This window comes from Sorex fumeus, unplaced genomic scaffold (genome assembly GCF_029834395.1).
Source record: "Sorex fumeus unplaced genomic scaffold, SorFum_2.1 ptg000073l, whole genome shotgun sequence".
NCBI classification, from domain to species: Eukaryota; Metazoa; Chordata; class Mammalia; order Eulipotyphla; family Soricidae; genus Sorex; species Sorex fumeus.
The window spans coordinates 4,241,183-4,268,148 of record NW_026606130.1 but is presented as its reverse complement, the minus strand read 5'-3'; the positions used below and the strand labels follow the sequence as shown (position 1 = coordinate 4,268,148).

General features: G+C 39.5%; 1 protein-coding gene across 1 annotated transcript in view; it reads right to left on the bottom strand.

The window, feature by feature from the left end:
- The window catches only part of HDAC8 (histone deacetylase 8), a 425,847-nt gene that overhangs the window by 259,729 nt on the left and 139,152 nt on the right, over positions 1-26,966 (bottom strand). The window contains exons 6-7 of the mRNA XM_056130090.1: positions 24,524-24,601; positions 20,792-20,900 (exon numbers count right to left, since the gene is read on the bottom strand). Coding sequence (XP_055986065.1) covers positions 20,792-20,900; positions 24,524-24,601 — 187 coding nt within the window. The remainder of the gene's footprint in view (positions 1-20,791; positions 20,901-24,523; positions 24,602-26,966) is intronic.

Here is a 26,966-nt window from a genome sequence, read left to right as displayed (position 1 = left end):
TATAGCTGGCTTAAGCAGTGATCATGTGCTCATATTCACAAGATTGGACTGGTCCCTGTGGCTTTGAGATTGTATGGTCTTGGATGGCTGCTGAAGATTTGTAGATCTGTGGTTACAAGTGCCTTCCATGTACTATAGCACTGAGATTTTGCTGGCCTGGGCTCTGACTCAGAGTTTGCAGTTGCTGGTGTCTGGCAACTAATATGCAGTCAAAGTCCAGCCAGCCTGAGTAGCAACTGGGGATTGTGGTCACATTTACCCACTAACAGCTGTTCAGTGAGCTGATATTCAGAGCTACTAAGTGGTTTAGAATTGTTATACCCAAGTTACAACTGGAACGCCAAAGATTCTTCAAACCTTGGGGGACTAGGATTCAGATTAGAAATGCTCTAAAGTGCCGGAAAGTTAGTACAGGGGTTCAGGTGCTTGCCTGGCCTATGGTCAGCCCCAGTTCTATCCACATTTATGGTTCCTGAACACCACTAGGAGTTATCACTGAGCACAGAGCACCACCACTGGTTGTGGCCCCCAAACCAAAAAACAAATTTACTCCAAAGTGCCTGAGTATATATACTGGGAGGGCAAGTCTTAACTTCTGTCTCTTGATCACTGTCACTGTTCGGGGAGGAATGATCTGTGAATTTAGCTCACCAAGATAGACCTTGTGGTCCTGAGTCAGTCTTAGCTACATGCTTATGGACAGGGTTTAGCCCTTGCATGGATGTAACTCCCAGACACTAGAGGAAAAAAAGAAAATGCCTATGCTGGCTCCACCAACTCTTAGGCTCTTTCCTGTGGCTACTGTGGGTATCTTCGCTCTGAGCACACCTCTTGCATCTACCTCTTCTTTCAGTGCCTTGGAAGTTGGCACTGAGCTCTGTTCCCACCTGTGAAGACTTCCAAGACAACTGTGTATTTCCCAACCACCTCTCTGCAATGCTGCTATTGGGTGCACAGTCCATCCTGTCTTACTTCCCTGATGAGTTCCTATTTTGAGTGGATGTCCTGGCTTATTGACTTTCGCTTTAGTTATTTAGGTAAATTGCTCTGAATCAACTCATTCATGCACAGTCTCCAATGTGAGAGTGACGGAAGAGCTTCCCTTAATTTAGCCATCTTTGCTACAGCTCCTGCATTGTGCCCTTGAGATCCCTCCTTGGCTCCACTTTATCTTACATACAAGGGGCACAGCCTATTTTTGTTTGTTTTTCTTTCTACACTTAAAGTCCTAAAAAAATCATCTCAGGGAAATGGGATACCAGAGAGATAATGTTCCTGTTACTTTTAACCAGTGCTGGTTAGGATCTGGTAAACCGAATGTTTCTTTCTTGCCATGACTCCTGTTGGTACTAACTCTCAGCAGGTCATCTTCTGACTTTTTGTTTGTGAGCAAGCACTCCTGACAACCTCTAGAGACTTCCTTCAAAGATATTAAAGAAACTAAGGAGTTCACAGTTAAAAATTCAAGAAGGGTATGACACAGTGAGGAGAAATATTTGTTGCTAAAGCTGTCAGATCCCAAGGTCAGGCTGCAAAAAAGTTACTGCCAGCAGCAAAGCTCTCTTTAAAAAATAAAATTAAACCTTATTATGTTGAATGGGTTTCTGAGGAAAATTGTATTAAAGACTGGCACTATCACTAATCAGCCCCAATTGGGAGCTCTTCAATTTTTTGTAGTATGTTTTCTCTAAATTCACAATTCTATCTCAACTTATGTACTGCTGAGTCATTCTGCAAAAATTCAACCTGCCAGCTATTGTGCAAAGGTCAGAGACAAAGGGAAAGTGTGAGTGTATGTGAGTGTGTGCATGTGTGTGCAGGGGCGGATGTGTATGTGTGTGTATGTGTGTGCACACATCCACCTGTGCATGTGTCTTCCCTATGGTGAGGCTGATGTATCATTTTGTTTGGGGTTTCAGCTGTCTCTTGGATATATCCAAAAGATATTTAATTTCCTATACATGTTTTTTCTGCTTTTAGCATCAGATAAGTTGTACTGGTTTCATGAACATCTTCAGTGAAAAACAAAACAAAAACCCCCAAAGCCATAAAAATTTTTAAGAAATTCCTTAAATCCCCCAAACCATCTTCACAATTTTTTTGCTGTTTTAAGTTTCAAGATGTTTTTTATTAACATGTTACAGGAGGATATTTTCTCTCAAAACTAATTCTATTATATTAAAAAAAACATTTAATTGGCATCTTTCTAACATGCCTTACACTAATTTTACTCATCAATTATATGTTGCCTTGGGAACATGAAGGGCTGTACACTATTTTTAGTTTATTATTACTTATCTATTTTATTTCTTTGAACTAAACCATTTTCATTCACATAGGAGAAAGTGAGTCATCAGAATTAAAGTACCTTACCAGTGGCTTACAGTGAATCATCAGAGTTAGAATTAGAACATTAATTCTAATTTGAATCCAATGGTCTTTTTTACTAAACCCTAATCCTGTTTGGTTTTCTCCACTCGGAAAGGCCAGAAACTTCCCAAAATCACAGGGAATATTACCAAGGTATGGAGTGGGGTGGGTGAAAAAGAAGGCTGGGTTAAAGACCTAAACTTTAAAAATAGCAACAAATTGAAGATGACTTAAAGAATATGAATCTTAAGACTGACGATACTAATGTCTGTTTAATCTGAGTTATGTCATTTCACTGCTATATAACTGCATGATCACTCACAAAGCTAAGATTATATTCTACTCTGTGTCATATTTTTAGGAGCACATGTCTCTTCCATACCCTTTGCAAGAACCACAATATGGAAGAATACTGCACCTGGGGCCAGATAAAGTCATATCAAGTGCTTGCATGGACAGTTGGACAAATCACATTACTTGTCTAAACCTCTGTTTCTTTCTCTTTAAAACATGAAAAGACCCTCTCTTACAGTATCATTGCCAGGTTTAAATGATAAAACATTTGCAAATATTTTCTCCCAGCACCAGTCACATGGAAAATACTCCCTAAAGCTGAATGGATAAATGAATGGCCTTAAGTGAGTGCTATGTTAATTCTTTCAGCCCAATAGGAAGGATACTGTTGAGTTCAGCACAGCACTCTATAGCAGTGACTTCCTGAATTGTACTCTAATGGTCCCCAAAGGCAGAGGAAATTTCATAGTGTTACTGCCCAGTTATACCTGTTCTGGGAATACAGTAATTCCTTTTCCAGTGCTGCCAATCTATTACCTTTCACCAAACACAAAATTCGCTTTAAGAAGGAGCAGAAATACAAATGCCTTTCTGTTAGATAGAGGTTGGGAGAATATATTATTAAAATTGTAACAGACTTCTCTGATTTCTTAGGCAAAAAATTAAATTGAAATCCAAACAGCTATTTGGCCTTTGTAGACCCTGGATAGCGATATACCCGTGGGGGAAAGAGGAGGTTTGGATTCATTCCAAACTGTAGTTACAACATTTGTGTGCATATTTACGGCTTGTGTTTATATTCTCTGTACTTATTTTTTACTCCCTAAGCCTTAAAGGATTCACAATTTACCTAGAGCACAGTTTAATACATATGACTAGAAACATTGGCCTGCATCTCTGTTTCTCATTTCTTAATCATATTTGCTTCACTCTATGTATAAATAGCTATACCTCTTCTTTTTCAAGTCAATTGCACTGATTCCCGAACTTATGTGGACAAGGATGATTTGTTAACAACAAATATGTCCCTAGCCCTTCCTTCACCCTTCTTTACCCAAGAGGACTTCCATGAGATTCAAAGCTGAAATCCTGCCATATAGTTAACACCTGGTGCAGCTCATCAAAATATAATATCCTTTCCCAGATGATTGGACGTCTCTGCAATGCCGTCATACAATGAAGTGTGTAAGAAAGAGTTTGTGGATTGATTTTCATCCTTAGCTTGAGATTGCATGCTTTTTTCTATAAGACTTAAAAAGAAATGCAGTTTTATTACTTTTAAGTACTGTACATAGAGAAACTCCAACTCATCATATTTTAACAGCTATTTTTCTGGGGCAGGATGTATTTTAAATATGCCAATGTTCGAGTGTCTGGTAGATCATTTAGGATCAGTGTCCTGTTGCTTGATGAAATCCAGATCTCTTCAATGAAATCCAGATGGGGAAACTGGGTCTCTGGCAACTGCCACCAGATCTTCTCCATATGAAATCTCTCTAGTCTGCATGCACATTCAAAACTCCATATCCTGGAAATCCCAAACCAATCAAGTGGCGCTCCGCTTCTTAGTTACTGGACTAAACACAGGGAAGCGATTCATTCTTCCCTGAGGAAATAAGCATTTCTCACATACATCTATCTTGGCACCAAAAGGGCTGGCTAAGCAAATTAATAGTGTAAACAAGATTGCACTGGGGAATGTCTGTCCTACTTAAGAGAATAAACTTTTTATGCACTTTGTGCACATCCACTTACATACAAATAATTGATATGCTAATTACAAATGATTCCTAAAGCCCCTTCCCTGAGGTGCTATACAATGCTGCTTAGTCTAGTTTGAATTACTAGTGTGTCCAGTGCTTGAAAGTAATAAAAATGCATGAAAAAATATTCCATGATTCAGTCTGGCTTTCCTCTCCTTGGGCTCAGTTACTAAGGCTTGCCTATATTTAAACAGGATAGATATTTTTCTACTTCATCCTGAAAATATTTAAGATGGTCCCCACCCTCCAGCCTCAATTCCTTACCATTCACTTTAGGATTCTCCCACCTAGAGGGATACACAATTTTTTTTACCTCCAGCTCATTTCTCAGTTATATTTGCATGGTCTCTAGTATTAGCACATATACATGACTTTCACCATCACTTGTTAGCTGGTTATTTGTTATTAACTATTTTGAGGAGTTTTTCCTTTAGTCCTTTAAGTACCAGTCTCTAGATACTGCAGTAGGTGGCAGTGTAAAGAGCAAGCCAAACTTAACATCAGGGTCTTTTAGTCAGGTATCAAGATACTGATTTCAGGTGATCTATGTACAGTCCATGTCAACAGAACACAAAGCAGCTCATCAGTTCTGGTAGCTGCTGGGTGAACGATATGCATTCAAAGCTGTGTTGCTCAGAAGTGAGCCTAATGGGGAGCATTCCTAGGCTAGACCTGAGAGACAGAACAGTGATAAAAGAATATGTGAGGGGTATGAATTGAGGAAGGGCTAAAGAATATAAGGTGGAGAACAGATGAGAGGAATAATATTAATTCTATTGCTAGAAAGTTCTATGAAGCAGAGATCATTCATGTGATTTAGGTTTCTTTTCAGAGCAACTCATGTTAAAACATGTAATTCTCAAGATTTCCACTTATGAGCAAGATCTTCCTGTCTCAGGATCATTTCAGAGACTGTTCTAACATCACAACCTCTTAAACTTCTCTGGAAGAATCAGGTCAGTTTGTGCAGTGGGAGAGCTTTTTTAGGACTAAGAAGAGAGCAGGGAAAGTATACAGAATATCAGAGTCACAGGACAAACCCATACCATTCAAATAAACAAACAAAACACCACCCCAGAAGACTACTAAGAAAGAGGGCTGGGTGACTTGGTGGGAGAGTTCAGGGATGGATTATGAAAGACACTGGCCTAAGGAGAGAAAAAGAAGAATGTATAAGTATCAGTCTAGGGTAAGAGAGATAGTTAATCCATGGCACTGCAGTGCCTCCTAAGCACTGTCAGAACACATACCTTGGTGTTCAAGAAAGGACAAGGGGGAGGGAAGGAAGAAAAGGGGAAAGGGAAAGGAAGGAAAGAAGAAAGGAAGGAAGGAAGGAAGGAAGGAAGGAAGGAAGGAAGGAAGGAAGGAAGGAAGGCAGGCAGGCAGGCAGGCAGGCAGGCAGGCAGAAAGAAAAAACAGCAGACAGAAAATAGGGTGGACAGAAAGACTGCATGCTCCTTTATCCACCAGGATTTAAAGACCAAAGGATCAGACACCGACAAAAAACTGTTCATTTCATTGATAACCAAGTAATGGCTACAGGCAAAGTGAGGTCACTGACAGAGCATTCAGGACAACTCATACAATTAGGCACAAATTATCCTATATTCTAAGGCACTTAAGGTCTTTTGAATTTAACATTTAAGAGGCACATCAAACTAGGAACAGCAAATGAATGTCCCATTTTGGCCTCATTTCCACCTGTGGCTAATATTAACAGTGAATTTAATTAGTGTCTGAGTCATCCATTTTCCAGAAACGATAAGCAATTGTACATCTGTCAAACTGCAAAGAGGCAGGACAGAAGTTTATCAAGTAGAACAAAAGCATTTAAAACAAATATCTTAATCATGGTGGCTGAGTTCAAAGTACAATTACAAAACGAATTTGCAGCTACTCTTATCATTATCACTGGGCGAAAGTGAGCTAAAATTAAAATGGTATAACTAGCATACAATTGAAGAGAAGATATTATTATGTTTTTCACCAACTCTTAAATTGTGATAAAATGGTAACAGAAGTGGAAATAATTATATATAATTAATTGTCCGCAAATATAAGTTTATACATTTCCTTCTGATCAAACAAAAGAGAATTTCAAGAAATTCTTATTGCTTAAAATTGCTAAGTTGGGGCTGGAGCGATAGGGCAGCAGATAGAGCATTTGCCTTGCACGCGCCGACCTGGGTTCGATTCCCAGCATCCCATATGGTCTCCCAAGCACTGCCATGAGTAATTCCTGAGTGCAGAGCCAGGAGTAACCCATTAGCGTCACTGGGTGTGACCCAAAAGGAAAATAATTGCTATGTTAAAAGATGTGTTTATGTATTATTGTTTTGCCATATTACAAAGTTCAAAGGTATAGGCTGTAACTGTTGAACCCTCTTTCATTGAGGATTTCTATCTTCCTGTTTCTAAAATGAAACGATAAGGAGTCTGGAGTCCCAGGTAGAAGATAAATTCTAGATGACTTAACCATTATAATAAAAGAAAATCCTATCATCATTAAAAGTCAATAGTGAAAGGTTTATTCTATTTAAATGCCTTTTACTGATCTCCCTGTGTTCTTGTTTTATTTCATTAATATTGATGAACAGTTTATAGCACGGATGGTAAATTTCTATAGATAGATATGACCTTGTATTAGGACCAAAAGATGATATAAGTCATGCCTATAGTTGCAAAAATGCTAAGCTAAAAATTATTTCGAGATTACAGTCTAAAAAATCTTCTACAAAGTGATATGTGACGCTATTCATTTTCAAAAGCAGAAAGTCTGGATTTTTTCCATTCAAAATGAAGGACAAAGGCATATTTATAGAATCTCATATTTCCAAACTTTAATAAGGAATTAAAATCTAAGTAGTTAAATCTGATCATTATTCTTGTTTCTAATCTACAAAATTATAAATTAAATCAACAGGATTAAGAGTTTTTTTTTCAAGTATAGTCGAAGTGACATCTGCAATTGCTTGTTCATTGCAGCACTCTTTACAATAGCCAGAATCTGGAAAAAACCTGAGTGCCCAAGAACAGACTGGTTAAAGAAACTTTGGTACATTTACACAATGGAGTATGATGTAGCTGTTAGAAGAGATGAAGTCATGAAATTTACATACAAGTAAATACATGGAAAGTATCATGTTAAGCGAAATGACTCAGAAAGAAAGGGATAGACATAGAAAGATTGCATTCATCTGGGGAACATAAAGTACCAAAATAGGAGACTAACACCCAAGAATGGCCGAGATTAGTACCAGGAATTTTACTTCATGTCTTGGAGGCCAACCACACATGCTAGGGGAAAAGGGAGCTCAGATAGAGAAGGGAACACCAAATAAAGGGGTTGGTAGGATCCTCCCAGGATGGAAGAAGCATGCTGAAAGTAGACTATAGACCAAACATGATTGTCACCCATTAACTCTTCTGCAAACCACAACACCCAATAAGAGAGAGAGAACAAAAGGGAATGCCCTGCCACAGAGGCAGAGTGCAATGGGGGGGATACAGGATGGGAGGGATACTGGGATCCGTGGTGGTGGGAAATGGGCACTGGTGGAGGGATGGGTATTTGATCATTGTATAATTGAAACCCAAACACAAAAATTTGTAAGTCTACAACTATACCTCATGATGTCTCACTAATAAAAATTTATAAAAAAAGTTTTTTTTTCAACCTCCCTAACTTCAAACTCTACTATAAAGCAGTAATAATTAAAACAGCATGGTACTGGAACAAAGGCAGAGCTGCAGACCAATGGAAAAGGGTTGAATATACTGACATCTCCCCCCCCAAGCATATGATCATCTAATCTTCGATAAGGGGGCAAGAAAAGTGAAGTGGAGCAAGGAAAGACTCTTTAACAAATTGTGCTGGCAAAACTGGATGGCTACATGCAAAAAAGTGGGCTCAGATCTCTGCCTAATGCCATGTACAAAAGTAAGATCAAAATGAATTAAAGACCTCAACATCAGACCGGAATCTATAAGGTACATTGAAGACAAAGTTGGCAAAACCCTCCATGACATTGAAGCTAATGGTATCTTCAAAGATGTCACACACTGGCCAAGCAAGTGAAAACAGTGATAGGGCCTATCTTAAACCAAGAAGCTTCTGCACCTCAAAAGAAACAGTGACCAAAATACAAAGACAGTCTACAGAATGGGAAAGGATTTTCGCCGAATACACATCTGACAAGGGGTTGATATCAAGGATATACAAAGTACTGGTTGAACTCCACAAGAAGAAAACACCCAACCCCATCAAAAAATGGGGCGACGAAATGAACAGAAACTTTCTCAAAAAAGAAATCCGAATGGCAAAACGGCACATGAGAAAATGCCGTACATCATTAATCATCAGGGAGATGCAGATCAAAACAACAATGAGATATCATCTCATACCACAGAGACAGGCCCACATCCAAAAGAACAAAAGCAACCTGTGTTGGCATGGATGTGGCGAGAAAGGGACCCTCCTTCACTGCTGGTGGGAATGCCAACTGGTTCAGCCCTTTGGGAAAACAGTATGGACGATTCTCAAAAAATCAGTAATTGAGCTCCCATTTGACACAGTAATATCACTTCTGGGAATATATCCCAGAGAGGCAAAAAAATATAGTCGAAGTGACATCTGTACTTGTTTGTTCACTGCAGCACTGTTTAAAATAGCCAGAATCAGGAAAAAACCTGAGTGCCCGAGAACAGATGACTGGTTAAAGAAACTTTGGTACATCTACACAATGGTGTACTATGTAGCTGTGAAATACAACATTTAAGTTCTTAAACAGCAAACATTTAAGTTCTACTTAATAAGTAGAATGGAGGGGCTGGGGCGATAGCACAGGGGGTAGCGTGTTTGCCTTGCATGCGGCCAACTCGGGTTCAATTCCCAGCATCCCATATGGTCCCTTGAGCACCGCCAGGGGTAATTCCTGAGTGCAGAGCCTGGAGTAACCCCTGTGCATCGCTGGGTGTGACCCAAAAAGCAAAAAAAAAAAAAATCAAGTAGAATGGATTGTGGATATACTATAAGTCACATGGCTCATTTGCACAAAATTAGTTTCCTTTTGAGAGGATTTCTATAATTACATAATTCTTTGAAATAAAGTTTTGAAGAAGTCTTGGGGTAGCAATTTTCCCTTGTGAAAAAGTTTCGTTCTTCCATGGGACACTTGGAATGTTTAATCTTAAACAGTCAATGTTAAAGAGACAGGCAAATGCAGGTTCACAATCTGGCTTCCTACTTACTAATTGTGTGATTGTAAGAAAACTAACATAAGCTTCAATTTTCTCCTTTGTCAGATGAGAAAAAATACCCATCTTTGTAGGTTTTATAGATTGCACATTAATAGAAGACTCAAATGAAAAGGATTGGATAAAAAGTTAGTACAGTTCCATGTACAGGGATGTGCCTTTAGAACTAGTCTATAGAGTGCAGGAGTGCATTGCTTGTCAGTGCTTAGTACAGAGCAGTGCCTGGCAGAGAGCAAACATTTAATAAAAATGCATTGATGAAGGAATAAAATGTGTCATTACAGCAAAAGATACCAATTCCTCTATGTAACATGGTAGTTTGCCCTTTTCTTGTTCATAGTATCTTAAAAATCCTATAAGTCTAATTGAGATACTCAATTTTTATAGTAGGATCCTCAGAGTGATTTCAAGAGGTGAATTTAAGGAATTCTGAACTTATAGCAACACTGACTTGTATTTCAGAGGTCATGATAGATTCCAATCATAATTATCTGTTGGAGTACAAGGAGTTTAGGTTTATCTGGTTACACCCATCACAGTGCTCCTGAGGCACTTCCACTTCCATTGTGTTTATCTGTAAACAGTCTTCCCTATGCTCTCCTTCCCACCCAGTTAATCAGCTTTCCCCTTAATCAGACTGTTAATTTGTAAGATCAGTTTCCCAGAAATCTATGATTTTATATGTCTGAGTGAAATATCGCCTTTCTCCTCTCCTTATGCCTTATGAACAGTTTACCTTAAAGTAATATCCTTTTTGTATAGATACAGGAAAACTGTTAACATTATGCTTTGTAACTTAGGATTTGATTGGCTTTGAATATTATTCACTCCCGGGCATCTGCTTTCTCGACTTAAGCCTCAGTTGCCCTTAGTTCCTAACACCCCAAAAGCAGGGTCCCTACGAGGGACTGAATGGACCCAGGGCAAGTGGTGAGCTACCCTGGCATCGAAATGGGCCAGACCAAAGTGCCACGATTCTTAACTATAAGTTAAGAGTTTGATCATAGACAAATGCTGTCATGATCCAAAAGTAACGAAGAGACTAGGATCCTGCTAGGGGTGGGAAAGACTATCTGGCCTGAGCACTGTAGTCTGAGATTGAGATGGCCCTAGGAGAGCAATTCTATAAGTTTAAGATATTTCTTACTGTATCCATACAAAATAATTTATATTATATATTCTTATATGCTTGTCGGACAAGGAGAGGAGAGAGACACCCTTGGGATTCCGCTCTAGGGTGGGACCTCCTGCTGAGAAAGGATCTGTCCTAGGAGTGGCTTTCCCTGAGGCTAAGATTTCTACCCCTATTGATTGTGACCTATGTGTAATTGTTCCCCCAATTCCTCATGCTTTTGGGATTTAACTAGACTGTAGGGGTGGGCTGGATGGTCAGAAGGGTTCAGAAGAAAGAAGCAGAGGAAGAGAAGGAGGATGAAGGGGAATGGAGAAGTAGAATGAAGTAGCATGGGGGATGAAGAAGGGAGCAGAGACAGAGATGAAGAGAGAATCAGAATAAACTACGACTAATACCTACCAGCCTGGCCCTCGTTCCTTCCTCCGCCTGACTATCGCCATCGACCTCCCCGGGTGGGAGAAGGGTGAGACAACCGAACGCGGGCGGCGGGAGAGACAACCGAACGCGGGCGGGCGGCAGGGCCGCTGTGTGCTGTGCCCCTTTTGTGTTAGTTTACACATTATCCTTCAGTGAACATACAACAGAGGCACTATTTTGTGTATCGGAGATAGGAGTTTTCTATCCTGAGTGTGATGGCAGTAGAGCTCTGGATAGACAGACAAACAAATTCCCTACAGAAATGAAAAATTTATACTTAAGTGAACTATTCCTTCACAACTCTGATATCTAAGAGCTTGTTTGGGGTCAGATACTCATGGTTAGTCCTGAGTAGTTAATCCTTGCACAGTACAATCAACATTCGAAAAGATAAACCTTTAAAGAGGACCTACTGCCAATCCTTTTCAAGCTTTTCCAGGAAACTGAAGAAACAGAAAGTCTCAGTTTCTATGAGGCAAATGTCGCCCTGATATGCAAAGCAGACAAAGATGCCAAAAAAAGGGAAAATCACTTACCAATATTCATGATGAATACAGACTCAAAGATCCTCAACAAAATAATAGCAAGTAAAATCCAACGACCCATCAAAAGAACAAGTCTTCATCATGACTAAGTAGTATTCATCTCAAGGATGCAAAATGGTTTAACACTCACAAGTCAATCAACATAATACACCATATCAATAACAGAAGAGATAAAAACCATATGATCATATCAATAGATGCAGAAAAAGCTTTTGACAATATCTAGCATCTGTTCATGATAAAAACTCTTAACAAAATGGGACTTTCCTCAATATAGTCAAAGTAATATACCACAAGCCCACAGCAAGCATTATTCTCAATGGGGAAAAACTAAAAACATGCCCTCTAAGATTGGGAACAAGACAAGGTTGCTCACTCTCATCGCTTCTATTCAACATAGTAGTGACAGTAATTGCCATAGCAATTATGAAAGAAAAAATATTAAGGGCACCCAGATAGGAAAGGAAGAGGGCAAGTTCTCACTATTTGCTGATGACATGATATTATACTTAGAGAACCCTAAAGTCTCTACCAAAAAAGCTCCTGGAAACAATAGATTTGTATAGTAACATGGCAGGTTACAAAATCAATACCTAAAAGTCCGTGGCTTTCCTATATACAAATAATGAAAAGGAAGAAAGTGATATTTAAAAAAATCTCAATTATAATTTTGCCACAAAAAATCAACTACCTTGGAATCAGCTTAACTAAGGAGTAAAGGACCTGTACAAAGAAAACGACAAGACGCTACTTACAGAAATAAAAAGAGGACATGAGGAAATGGAAACACACCCCTACTCATGGATTGGGAGCATTAACATTGTCAAAATGGCAATACTCCCACAGTATTATACAGATTCAATGTGGTCTCTATAAGGATGCCCATGACATTTTTCAAAGAAATAGATCAAATACTCCTGCACTTCATATGGAACAATAAACCCCCATTAAGAGTTAAGGAAATACTTGGGAAAAAAGATGATGGAAGGAATCACCTCCCCCAATTTAAAAGTGTACTACTGGCATATAAATTTCATGACTTCATCCTTTCTAACAGCTCCATAGTACTCCATTGTGGATGGGTACTTGATCATTGTATAACTGAAACCCAAGCATAAAAATTTGTAAGTCTACAACTGTACCTCATGGTGTTTCACTAATAAAAATAAAAATAAAATTTAAAAAAAAGTACTAAAAAGTAGTAGTAATCAAAACAGCATGATATTGGAATAAAGACAGACCTATAGAAAAATGGAATAGAGTTGAATATTGTAGCACAGATCCTCAAATAAATAATCACCTAATCTTTGATAAGGGATCAAGAAATATGAAGTGGAATGAGGGAAGCCTGTTCAACAAGTGGTGCTGGCAAAACTGGAAACTGGACAGCTACATGTAAAAATATGAACTCTGGAGAGACACACACACAAATCTCAGAACCAAGCAGCTTGCTGCTGAGATAGATGCCTCCGGACATTGTAATAGGCCACTTTTGTTGGACCACTCCAGACAGGGGCAGGTGCTGACCCTCCACCTGCCCCCTAGGAATCCCCGTGGCTGCCATCTTCTAGAACCCAACAAAAAGTCCAGGTATGCAGGAGCAGAAGGGGCAAATACCAGGCCCCCCGCGAAAGGGGAGAAGCAGGCTCTTCTTTCCCTGGCCCTGAAGGGACTCTGAGACGATGCTCACATACTGACCCCAGCTACTTATTAAGCTCCTACAAGGCCATGATCCAGAGACACAAAAACGAATGTTGGGACAGAGCAGCTCGCTGCAGAGATCTCTCTACGCCCTAATTATTAAAATTTTACAATTCCTAGAGTGTGGAGAGCAGTCACACAACATTATATGCTATCCATAACAAGCAATACAAAACAAATTGTCTAGCATTGCCTTTTCAGCAGGTTAGAGTGGTGGTGGGACTGTTGTCAAAATATTGAATGTAATCATAGTGGAGAGAGAATTGTGAAAATTTTCTGCCACACAGGCAGGGGTTGAAATGGGGGGAATACTGGGGATTTTGGTGGTGGAAAATGTGCACTGGGGAAGGGATGGGTGATCGATCAGTGCATGACCGAAACTCAAATATGAAAGTTTTGTAATGGTATCTAATGGTGAATCAATAAAAAGGGGAAAAAATGAACTCTGACAACTGTCTAATGCCATGCACAAAAGTCAGATCAAAATTGATTAACGACTTCAACATCAGACCTGAATTCATAAGGTACATGGAAGAAAACATAGGCAAAACCCTCCATGACACTGAAGCTAAAAGCATCTTCAAAGATGAAACACCACTGTTTACCAAGAAGGGGAAACAAAGATAAACAAATGGGACTGCACTAAACTGACTCTTCTTCACCTCAAAAGAAACAGTGACCAAGACACAAAGACAGCCCATGGAGTGAGGAAAACTATTCACCTGATACCCATCTAATAAGGGATAAATATCAAAGATGTACAAGACACTGGTAGTACTTCAAAAAGAAAAAACACTTTTGGGGCTGGAGCAATAGCACAGCTGGTAAGGCATTTGCCTTGCACGCAGCTGACCTAGGTTCGATTCCCAGCATCCCATATGGTCCCCCGAGCACTGCCAAGATTAATTCCTGAGTACATAAACCAGGTGTAACTCCTGTGCATCGCTGGATGTGACCCAAAAAGCAAAAAAAAAAAAAAAACCCAACCAACCAAACAAAAAAAACCCCCCAAAAAACCCCCACCACTTTCAACCTCATCACAAAATGGGGGGAAGAAATGAACTGAAATTTCCTCAAAGAAGAAATTCAAAAGGCCAAAAGGCACATGAAAAATGCTCTACACCACTAATCTTCAGGGAGATGCAAATCAAAACAACAATGAGAAATCATCTTATACCACAGAGACTGGCACACATCAAAAAGAACAAGAAGAGCCAGTGCAGGCATGGATGTGGGGAGAAAGGGACTCTCATTCATTGTTTGTGAGAATGCCAGTTGGCCCAGGCATTTTGGAAAACAATATGGACATTCCTCAAAAAACTAGAAATCGAGCTTCTATATGACCCAGCATTACCACTTCTGGGAATATATCCCAGGGATACAAAATAGCACAGTAGAAATGATATCTGCACTTGTATGTTTACTGCAGCACTGTTCACAATAGCCAGAATCTGGAAACAACCCGAGTGCCTGAGAACAGATGACTGATTAAAGAAACTATGGCATATCCACACAATGGAATACTATGCATCTGCTAGAAAAGATGAAGTCATGAAATTTGCTTATAAGTGGATGGTTATGGAAAGTAAAATGCTAAGTGAAATGAGTCAGAGAGAGAGGGACAGACATAGAATCATTGTACTCATTTGTGGAATGTAAAATAAAATATTATACTAACATCTAAGGACAGTACAGAAAAGAGCCAGGAGGATTGTGCCATGGTTTGGAAGCCTGCCTCATGTGTTGTGGAAGAAGGCAGTTGGGATACAGAAGGGACTGCTAAGTCCATGATAGTTGGAGGGATTGCTCAGGATGGGAGATGTGTAATGAAAGTAGACAAAGGACCAAAATGAATGGACTCTCAGTATCTATTTTGCAAACCATGAAGCCCAAAAGTAGAGAGTAAGAAGGAAGGTGCTTGCCACAGAGGCAGGGGGTGGGGTGGGTTGGGGGTGGCAGGAGAGATAATGGAAACATTGGTGGTGGAAAATGCCCACTGTTGGAGGGATAGGTGTTCGATTATTGTATGACTGAAACTCAATCATGAAAGCTTTGTAACTATCTCAGTGATTCAATAAAAAAAGAAAAGAAAAATGCTCTACAACACTAATCATCAGGGAGAAGCAAACTGAAAACAACAATGAGATATCATCTCACACCATAGAGATTGGAGCACATTCAAATAAACAAGAACAACCAATGCTGGCATGAATGTGAGGAGAAAGAGATTCTCATTCATTGCAGGTAGGAAAGCTGAATGGTCCAGACTTTTTGGAAAACAATATGGACTTTAAACATTTGAAAAAAGAGGATGAATAATGAAAATGATACTTTTCTATTTTCTCATAAAAGAAAGGAAGCAAAATGAATCTATTTTTTCTGACATCTCTGAATTTTTTATAGATTAGAAGTACTTAATGGGAAAGACGTTTCTTTAGATTTTGTGTTATAGTTATAAGCCATTGGACTCAAGGTAAATATGGGGGGAAGCAAATACAATTAGGTTCTTGGTTTATTATTATTATTATTATTTTGGGCTCATACCCAGTGGTGTTCAGTGCTTATTCCTGACTTTCTGCTCAGGGATCATTCCTGGCAGGGTTCAGGAGACCATATGTACTGCCAGGGATAAAACCTGGTTTGGCCATGGTAAGGTTAAGTGCTTGATCTGCTGTACTATATCTCCATCCCAGGTTCTTATTTTAATAACTACTGTTATGCAATAAAGTTCATAAGAATAAGTTCTGCTCCTCTGGTCAGTTTGATAGTTTTCCTAATAAAGTTCTACATATGTGAATATAAAATCTGCTATTAAGTGAGACACTCTGTTTAAGAGACTTTAATAAATATATTCATTAAAAAGTATGGTTAATAATGTTTTTCGTTTGGTTAAATATTTATGCAGTGTCTGAATTTAATTAAATCAAAAAGTTGAAGTGCTGAATATTCTTGATGTTAGTTTTCCCCCAAAAATGTTGAACTGACAATGCAACTTCAGTAAACTTTGTACGCATAAACATTATAAACACCACATGTATAGCTTTTCTGTGAAATATACACAAATGACTGGGCATTTAGTTAAGAGTGTTTGCTGCTTTTTAGGGCTACAAAATGAAGGCAAAGTTTAAACATGATAGATTTTCTCAAACTATGCAGACATCACGACAGCTCACAGTAGGCAGTTTGGTCATCCTGCAATCCCTAAGGTTTCAGATTGATATTTATCAAAACCTCCCTTGAACTAGTAGGAAGAAAAGACTTGCCTTTCTTCTCCAAAGATCTTAACTCTAAAAGCTCCCAATATCTACAGTCACAGACCTATACAGATATCCAGTATCTATATAACATACTGGAAAGAGATGAAACATTAAGATGATCTTGCACTGCATCTTAGTACAATTCAGTGCAAACTACCTAAACTTTACCTCATTGTAGACATCGCAGCTTGTCCACTAGCAAACCATCCTTTAGGATTAACAGCTTTCCTCTTTTGGGAAACTTTGTATTTAACTCATGAAAGTGCCAGGGAAAGGAGTGCGGTGGACCTTCATGTAGATTAATACATTATACCTCCATCTCTATACATTGCCTATAGTTTTCATTTGAAGGAGGAGGGGTGCTTATAAGAGCAATATGGATATTCCTTTACATTAGAGAAATGAGAATGCTACCATTTGTAACAATGGTAGCAGCTTCCATAAAATTATAGGAAACTTTTGGAAGTCACAGTCCTTGCCCTTCTAAATTGGCACTGGACAACCTAAGGAGCTCTGACTGTGTAGCTGTCATTTATATAAAACGGAACTGAAAGTCTTTTGGTGTTGAAAATGTTCATGTGAAGATTCTGTTTATATTCAATGAACAAAAGAAATCATAGCCAATTTTTAAGCTAAAAGGGGTATGTCCAATCTTGAGATACAACTGTTCAGGGTCAAGGATAAGTCTCAGTAGTAGAATACATGCCCTACATGTGTGAAGTCCAGAGCTGTTTGATCCCAAGCAAAACACACACACATCACTGGATGTGGCTTTCACAGTAATAAATAATTCTTTTCTGGGCGCAGATTTAGTTCATCCCTGACTTGCATGTGTAAAGACCTGGGTTCACTCCTTCACATCAAACAAAAGATGCAATTGTTAATTTCTTACCTGATCTGCTGGTAAAGTTAAAAGAATAAAGCAGAAGAGGGGAGGGAAGAAAAGGGAAGTGAAAGGGCTTGTGAATCACACACTGAGAAGCAGTTCAGAAGCAAACTAGAAATTGGGTAGCATACAAAAACTAGAGCATACTGTAAGTGAATCAGATAAAAAGTGAGTCAGAACTAGAGGTGACAAGAAATACTAGTGGAAGGTCATGGGCACAATGGAGGAAAGGAGTGCAATAACTCTGTAAATCAATACTATAAATTTTAACAGTACTATAATGACAGAAAACTATAATAAAAAACTTTACATTAAAAGTTATAAATAAGAGCCAGCCAAGCAGCGAGACTCCAGAATAAAAAGAATGCAAAGGAGAGAAAAGATATACCGAAGGGCCTTTTTTCAATCGAAGCCATTCCTATATCTATGTCTACTGTATCTTTTGGGTCAGAAGTTATAATGGCAAATGTGCAAAAAAGACTCTGGTTCCAAGTCACAAATTGAGAGATACTCAAATGCATGATTGAGACCAAATAGAGTTATTAGGACTAATCCTCTAGAAAGCAATTTAGTTGGATGTTTTAGTTTTCTGTGTTCCTTTTTGCTTATACTGTTCCACTACCAATTCCTGCTTCTCTTAATGCCCAGGGGGTTCACAATCTAAACTTTCACAATATGCTGTCACTAAAAGCTACATGAAGCTCTATGACAGAGTGAGGGCAAGGAAGAGCGGCTAGGTTAAAATAAAATTTTAAGACCTATTTCTAATTGTAGAATTTTAGATATTAGTACAATCGGTGGAAGAAAAGTCTAGGTTAGGCTTGAAAAGCCTCCCTGGACCTTCTGGAATCTGGTCATGTAACACCTTCACCAAGCTTGACTACTGAAGGAAATCGAAGGGACAAATTACTATACTGCTAACAAAAGCCTAGAACCTGTTGATCTGGATGGTCACTGTTCTGATTGCGGGTATCCACAGGCTAAAGGGGCCTTGGGAATCATAAACTGATGTCTGGTACTTTAGTAGGCAGGCTGGAAGGATCTTTAACAAATGCTGGCCTCCTGTCCACTGGGGTCGAATAAGCAATGTGGTCTCTGTGATCTTTCACAGATCTTTTCCTAGGGACCAAACTCACCATTATAATATGTCTAGTTAAATCTGATACAAAGACTATTTTTAAACATGAATTACCAGGGGATTAAAATTGTTCCAATTGTGTACTAGAAATGATTTTAGAGAGTGAGAATATTAACTTAAGGGAGAAACGTGTTTTTTTTCTGACTGAAGAAGGGTAAACAGATTTCCTTGGGGGTGAAGTGGAACTGATAAATCCTCAAGTTTGCAGATGAAACTCACCTTTTCCAGGCAGTGAAATGCCAACATGAGGGAGAAATAAAAAAGGACCTTTTGAAAGGTTTTATAATTGGAAGGAGATCTTTAATTGGGTCACGTACATGTAAGGTAATCTAGTTAGGGCCAGATACTACAAACAACACTTGCAGTATAATGGGTGCTGACCTTTAAATTAAGACCTAGGAAAGAGCTTTAGGAAATCCTGTGGCAAGAGCACTATAGAAAATTACCTAACTTCTTACCATGGCAGGAAAAAAGCAACAAAATGTTGGGCATTGTCAAGAAAAGGAGTAAAAGAAAAAAATCTCTTTTTATATAGAACTATAATATATTTTCATTGTTAAAATTCATAAGAGCAGCTCTGATTTGTATGTCTCAATGACAGAGCACAGCATGAAGGAAACAAAAAAAAGACCTTTAAAATCATCAATGACAGATTTCAAATATCTTATTATGTGGGTGGGGAGGATAGTTCACAACCAGGTGTGCCACATATAACTCTTGGTGGTGCTCAGGGGATCATATGTGGTGTCAAGTATTGAACCCCAGCCTGTCATGTGCAAGGCAAGGTAATCACATTGCCCACTGTAATTCTCTGTCACCAAAAGCCTTTTCAGTTGAATAATACAGAAGACAATGGACAAGATAAAAACTGAAAAGTTAGTGCTGCTGAGAATATTTCCAAAGATATTTATCTAAGAGGCATTTCTGAAGTGTCAAGTTTTTTAGTTTTAATACTTGTACTTTATACAACGACCAGTGATGATTGCTAGTGCATGCTCTTTTGGTTCCTTTGCTTTTGGTTTTTATTTTGGGGAGGGGGCACACCCACTAATTCTCAGGGCTTACTCCTGGCACTGTGATCACTACTGGCAGTTCTGTATTGCGCCTGACCATATGCAGTGCTGGGACTCAAACCTAGCTCTTCACATGCAAGGAAGGCATTTAACCACTGTACAAACTCTCCAGCACAGCATGCTCATTTGGGATGTGCTTGTTTACACTAGAGACAGAGAGAAATCTGATCCCAGTGGTGGGGAAGGGATCAAAAGTGGCTCTAATCCCATTATTTAGCTCAAGCAATGTTTCTCACTTTTAGTCAGACTCACTTTCTCTGCTGTCAATGTCAGCAGTGAATTTTTACCTGATCAATCTCAATTTTTACATATAAAACTTCAGTCTCTGCCCTATCACCCCCAATTCTGTAGGGCTTCTCTGCTGCAGTGATACACACTAGCCAACTGCCTACAAGTGATTATAGTTGCATATTAAGCATAGCATGGAAAGAACAAATTTATGACAACAACTTAACATGACCGACAGAAATCAAGAACTAATAATAAATAATGAATAAAATGAAAAATTCACAGTGAAAAAAACAAAAACAAAAAAAGAACTCATAATAATGTATATCTTAATATTCACATGAGTGTATGGAAGCAGCTCTCCGTAATTGGTAACTGTAACAGACCAAATCAGGTCAATAATATCATATACACGCAGATTTTGGTTAAGAAAGGAGAAATAAAGGGATTTTCTGGACAGTAGAATCTCCGCTTTTGTAATTGCCTTAATTATATGGAGTAGCAAGTAAGATCAAACTAAAAGCATGGCTCTGGTACTTGGTTCTCCTAAACAGTGGCCACTAATTTGACTAAAAATGCATCACAAACAGTGTAAGAGCAACATGGGTATGTAGAAGTTTTATTTTCAAACTGTTCCTTAATTCAAATCAAGAATTTCATAGAACGGAGGTAAGTTCATACTTTAGAAATACAATCCACTTTTTATTGGCTCCGTGGAACTGCCATACCTTTCACAGATGTGGTAATATTTTTCATCCTGTATGCCATCCTGAATCGGCACATTTACACTGTAGTATCGTCCTTTTCCTAGGCCAACATCAGACACATCGCCTGTTCCTGTAAGAGAAGAGCACTGTGAACGATTTTAAAACATGAATACTAGAAAAGCTGATGGATTCCAACAGGTAGTCAAAAGACCAAAAGGTTGATTAAGAGAACAACGAGTTAGTGATGGTTTCTAAGATATCAAATTAAGAAAAATAATACAGAAAAGTAACTAATATAATCAAAGTTGGGGAAGCAGTAAAGCCATCACAAAACAGAAAATCTTTAGTGCCCATTTTGCTGTATCAAATAAAAGAAACTAAATCCTTTGCTTGATTTGTCAAGGGTCTTAGACTGATGTAATATTAAAACATCATTGTAATTATCAGGATGCTAATATAAGATATATATTAATTGCAAATGAGATATCAATTGATCACTCGATCAATTGATCACTTGACATCCCATTACTCATCAATGTGCTCGAGGGGGCACCAGTAAAGTCTCCATTGATCCCTGTCGCGTGCTAGTGTAGCCCAATGGCATCTGCTAGCTCCAGGAACATGAAGAGCCTCAAATGATTGTTCAGGGACTTGACAAAGAAGTCTGAACATCACGTAGGTGGGCAGCCACATGATCTTTTGATGTCCCATGGAATCCAGTCGGTAATGGCTCTAGTCCAGCGGTCGTCTCCAAATTGTATTAAATGTCCAGCCCATCTGATTTTCGACTACTTGGCAAACGAGGCAGTGTCCCTGATTCTCGATCGTCGACAGAGGTCAGAACTCCAGATTCTTTCTCTCACTTGAGTGAAGCTTGATACTCCAAGCAAAGCTCTTTCCATTCCTCTTTGGGAGAACTGAATAGCGTTCTCATCCTGTTTTCGTAGGGCCCAGGTCTGAGGCGTATGTTAATGCAGGAAGAACAGTGTAATGGAAGAGATGTGCCTGGAGCCAGAGGTTCTTTGTCCTCTTAGCTACTTCTTCAAAGCTCTTGAGGGCATTCCAAGCTGCTCTGTTTCTCCTGTGCAACTCAGGTGCCAGGTCATTCATCATGTTGACTTCTCAACCTAGGTACACATAACTGTTGCATTTGAAGATGTTCATTTTGTTGAGAGCGAATGGAACGTCAGGAATGAGACCGTTTCTCATAAACATTGTCTTCATGAGATTCAGCTATAGTCCGACCTTTCCACACTCACGGTCGAAGTCGGCCAGCATTTGTACCACTTGGCTAATGTTTGGTGTTATTAGAATGATGTCATCAGCAAAGTGGAGGTGGTGTAGTTGCTGACCATCTATCTTCACTCCCATTCCTTTCCATTCCAGTCATCACATGACGTTCTTGAGGGTGGCACTGAAGAGTTTCAGTGAAATGGTATCACCCTGTCGAACCCTTCTCTTGACATGGATGATCACTTCCTTGTAGCATGGCGAGATCCTGGTAGTGAATCTGTAATACCGCTCACAGAGAATCCTGATATATTGAGTTTGAACGCCCTGTTTGGCTAGGGCTTTGAAGACCACTTCAGTCTCATCGAATCAAAGGCATTCTTTAAATAAAAAAACGTTAGACAGAGCAGCATCTTGAACTCCCGAGAAACCTCAATAAGCTTGGTTACCATGTGATTATGGTCGATGGTGCTGAATCCTTTTCGAAACCCGGCTTGCTCACATGGTTGTCCTTCATTTAGTGTTCTGCCTATCCTATTCAGGATGACTCGAGTGAACAGCTTGTAGACAACAGACAACAGGCAGATCAGGTGATAGTTGCCAATATTGTAGATGTCTCCCTTCTTGTACAGTAGTACAGTCCTGCTGGCTTTCCATTGGGATGGAAACTTGCATTCAGATAGGAAGCATGTGAAGAGCTGAGCCAGCGTATTGATGAGTACTGATGGCAGGTTCTTCAGGTGTTTGGGTATGACCTTGTCTGGGCCAGGTGCTGTTCGCTTCTTTATGGACAAAATGGCATGTCGGATTTCAGAAGGGAGAACGTTGGAAACGACATATCCATCCTACAGAATTTGGTATGTGAGCAGGTAGACGTGGCTATCGAAGAGACCCGAGTAGAAGTCCTGGATAATCTTCTCCATTGCCCTTCTGAAAGATGTGATAGATCCATCAAGACATTGGAGCGCAGTTGGTGTTGTAGTTGGTGAAGGACAGGCAGGCGTTGTGAATGCTTTTCCTGGCTTCTGTCGCATCTTCCAGCACTGCTGCACTTCTCTCTATGAGGTCTTCTTTATCGCTTCTCTGCATTGCTTTGCAAACTTGGACATTCGCTTGTGGTTGCCTGAGGATTGCAGCAAGCCATGTTAGTGAATGATCTTGAGAGAGTTTTTGAAGACAGGCGTCTTTTGTGGCTATCTCTCTCTCAGTGTTCCTTGCACAATCATGGAGGTGCTGAACCAATCGATCGTATTCTTCATCTACATTGTCAACGATGGCATCTTCCCATGTTGCCTAAACAGTGCCATAGAGCTCCCAGTTGGTGGTCATTCTAGGAGTTCTTTTCTTAAACTTTGCAGTCCTTTCTCCCTGCTCTGTGATGTAGAATTTTGCATGAAGGAGATGGTGGTCCGATCCCATTTGGGATTCTGGGACAGCAGCAACATTGGTCAGGCAAAACCGTCGATTGAATATGATGTGGTCAATTTCATTGTGGAACTGTCTACCGGGAGACTCCCATGTCCAACGTTTAGATTCGGCCTTCTGGAACTGTGAGTTGCCATGGATGGTCTTGGTCGACATGATGAACTCAGACAGTCTCTCTCACCCTGTTCGTTCCATTCTAGGCCATGTGTGCCTATGTGGAGTTCTTTGGCTGATCTTCTCAGTCCTATCTTGGCATTAAAATCACTGACAATGATCTTGTAGAAGGTGTGGTCTTCTTTATAAAACTTCTCCAGCTCCATGCAGAACTTCTCAATTTCTTCATCATAATTGGATGTTGGTGCGTAGACGACGAAGATAGAAACTGTCAGCAGTGAGCCACATCTATCCAAGTGTAATCATCCAATTCACGTTGTTAGGCATTCAAATGAGTCAATGCTTATGGCCAAGTTTGTGTTCACAAGAACACCGACACCACCGACACCTCTTTGGTCACATATTCCAAGGAACAGTTCTTCTCCAGTGTCGAAAATGGTGTGATGTGGCTGATGCCTTCTTGTCTCAATCAGACCAATGATGTTGTACTTGATCTTTTGTGCTTGTACCATCAGGTCCTGGATGGATGTATCTGATGCCAGTGTATGTGCATTGAAAGTACAGACAGTCATTTTAGTCCTTGATATCTATTGATAGTCCATAAAAATCACCTACAAAAAGAAATAGCACTACATGCCTCTGATCATGGTCACCTACAATAACTGTTAAAATTTTGCATCAAGTGGAGTATCAAAAGATATTCAAACATAAAACCAACAATATTACAATATAATTTTTAAAACTCTGGTTTTATTCTTCAAATGTAATCGTGAACACACAAATCACTTTGGGGAATTTTTCAGGGGGTGAATGTACCCAGTGATGCTCAGTTGTAATTCCTGGAACTGTGGTCAGGAATCACTCCTGGCAGTGCTTCTGGGACCATATGGGATTCTTGGAATCAAACCCAGGTCAGCTGCATGCAAGGCAACTGTCCTACCCATGATATTATTGCCCCGGCTCAAGAACACACAAATCACTTGCCTGGAAAAAATCCTGGGGAGAATTTGTGCAGGGACACCGTCATAACTTTGGAGGTGAAACTGAAAGCATCTTCTACACCTATCAGAGAAAGAAACAGCAGAACAATCAGTTTATGTGATAATGCCACTCCAGTGCCTGACAATGGAAATTGTAGACAACAGCTGTGATAAAGTTGAGAAAGTAGAAATAATAAAGCTAACAAAGTTAAGCAAGGAATAAGGTAAAATATTCCTCTGATATTTGATATCTGTCATTATAGAAATAAGTAGAACTTTAGTGTTCAGTTTTGGTGTTCTTTTTAAAATTTATATAAAATTATTTTGAACTCCCCTTTCATAAGCAATGGGATGTCCAAGCTTTTTTAAAAACCTGCCCATATCTTACTGAAAATTAAAAGTTGGATATTTGTTATTCCTATATCTAATTCCAATGGCAGTTTTTTTTTGTTTTGGTTGGGGCCAAATGTGTCATTGCTCTGAGATCACTCCTAGTGATGTTTGGAGGAGCATATGAGTACCAGGAATCAAACCTAGGTCAGCTACATGCAATACAAGTATCCTATATGCTGTACTATTGCTCTGACCCCCTCAATGGCAGCTACCACAAGTGGCATAATGGGAGGGCAGTTAGGCTAGAGACCCTATGACAATGATAGTTTGAAATGATCATTCTAGTCATTCTAGACAAGAACTCAGTGGTGAAAGTAGGCAAAGGGACAAACATGATAACCTTTCGGTACCTTTATTGCAAACCATAATGCAAGTAGGCAGGAGGGAGAAGAAAAGTGTCTGCCCTAGAGGCAGACTAGGGAGTGCAGGAGAGAAACTGGGGACACTGGTGGTGGGAAATGTACACTGGTGAAGGGGCAGGTATTGGAACACTGTATGACTGAAGCCAAATCATGAACGACTTTGTAACTGTATATCACAGTGATTCAATAAAAATAAAAATGAATACATTTTTAAAATATTGAAGTAACACTGCATTATAGCCCAGTATAAATTTCAGATGTGCATCACTGAAACACAACATGTGTTTCCCTGTATCCAAATGTATAAGTTCTCACTCTTGCTTTCCTGCAACTGTAAACTGTCCAAAAAGTTTGTTTTGTCTTTAGATCATCTGCTTGTTTTCTTTATATATGTAAGTAAAGTAAAGGCCCTCCCGTTGATCATCGATTTGCTTGAGCGGGCCCAGTAACGTCTCCATTGGAGACTTTGTTGTTACTGTGTCTGGCATATCGAATACTCTCGCATATAAGTCAAATAATATGGTGTTCTTCTCCTTCTGGCTAATTTCATGAAATATAATACCATCTAGCTCCACACATGCTGTTGTAAATGGTAGGATTTCATCTTTTCCGAAGCTCAATAGTACTCCATTGTGTATATATACAATATCTATTTTTATCCATTTGCAGCCAATATCACAGCGGGTAGGGCATTTGCCTTGCATGTGGCCAACCTGGGTTCGATTCCTCCATACCTCTTGGAGAGCCTGGTAAGCTACCAAGAGTATCCTGTCTACACGGCAGAGCCTGGCAAGCTCCCTCTGGAGTATTTGATATGCCAAAACCAGTAATAACAAGTCTCACAATGGAGACATTACTGGTGCCTGCTTGAGCAAATCGATGAACAATGGCAGGTCAGTGCTATACAGTGTTAGCCAATAGGAACTCACACTTTTAGTTTTTGACTATGTAAATAATGTTGCAATAAAAATGGAAACACACATCTCTCTGTGAATTGGTGCTTCTGGATGTGGGGGGTAAATAAAAAGACTATATAGAATCTGAGTCATCCTTACCTCGTCTCTTCAATGATGTTGCAATAACCTAGGGCCTCACACACATTTTTAGCTGCAGTGCTTGCTAAGGTTTGTACACGAGGTTAATTGCAGTGCTTAGCTAGATTTTCACTCGTTTAGTAGTAGTGTGTACAAATATAATTGCTGGAGTGAACACTGTGGTTTAGGTAGACAATTAATTTGTTTGTATTTAACATTTTCTGCCAAGAATTTATTTGCTTGAAACCATTAATATTTTCTTTGCTCCCTTTAAAAATAATAACAAAGAGAAGGAAGGGTGGGGAAGTAGGGATAGAGAATAAAAGGAAGAACGAAAGAAGAGTTAGAAAGAGGGAGGAGCGATGGAGGAGAGAGACAAAAAAGAGAGACAAACATAAAGGTGAGAGGAAGACAGAATAAAAGAAAGCCTGAAAGTACCTGCCATAAGAAATCTTTTCTTCTATTTAGCTGTCTTTTATTTAGGCTGGAGCGATAGCACAGCAGTAGGGCATTTGCCTTGCAAGCGGCCAACATGGCCGACCCGAGTTCGATCCCTCAGCCCCTCTCTCTCGGACAGCCCGGCAAGCTACCGAGAGTATCTCACCCTCATGGCAAAGCCTGTCAAGCTACTCGTGACGTATTCGATATGCCAAACACC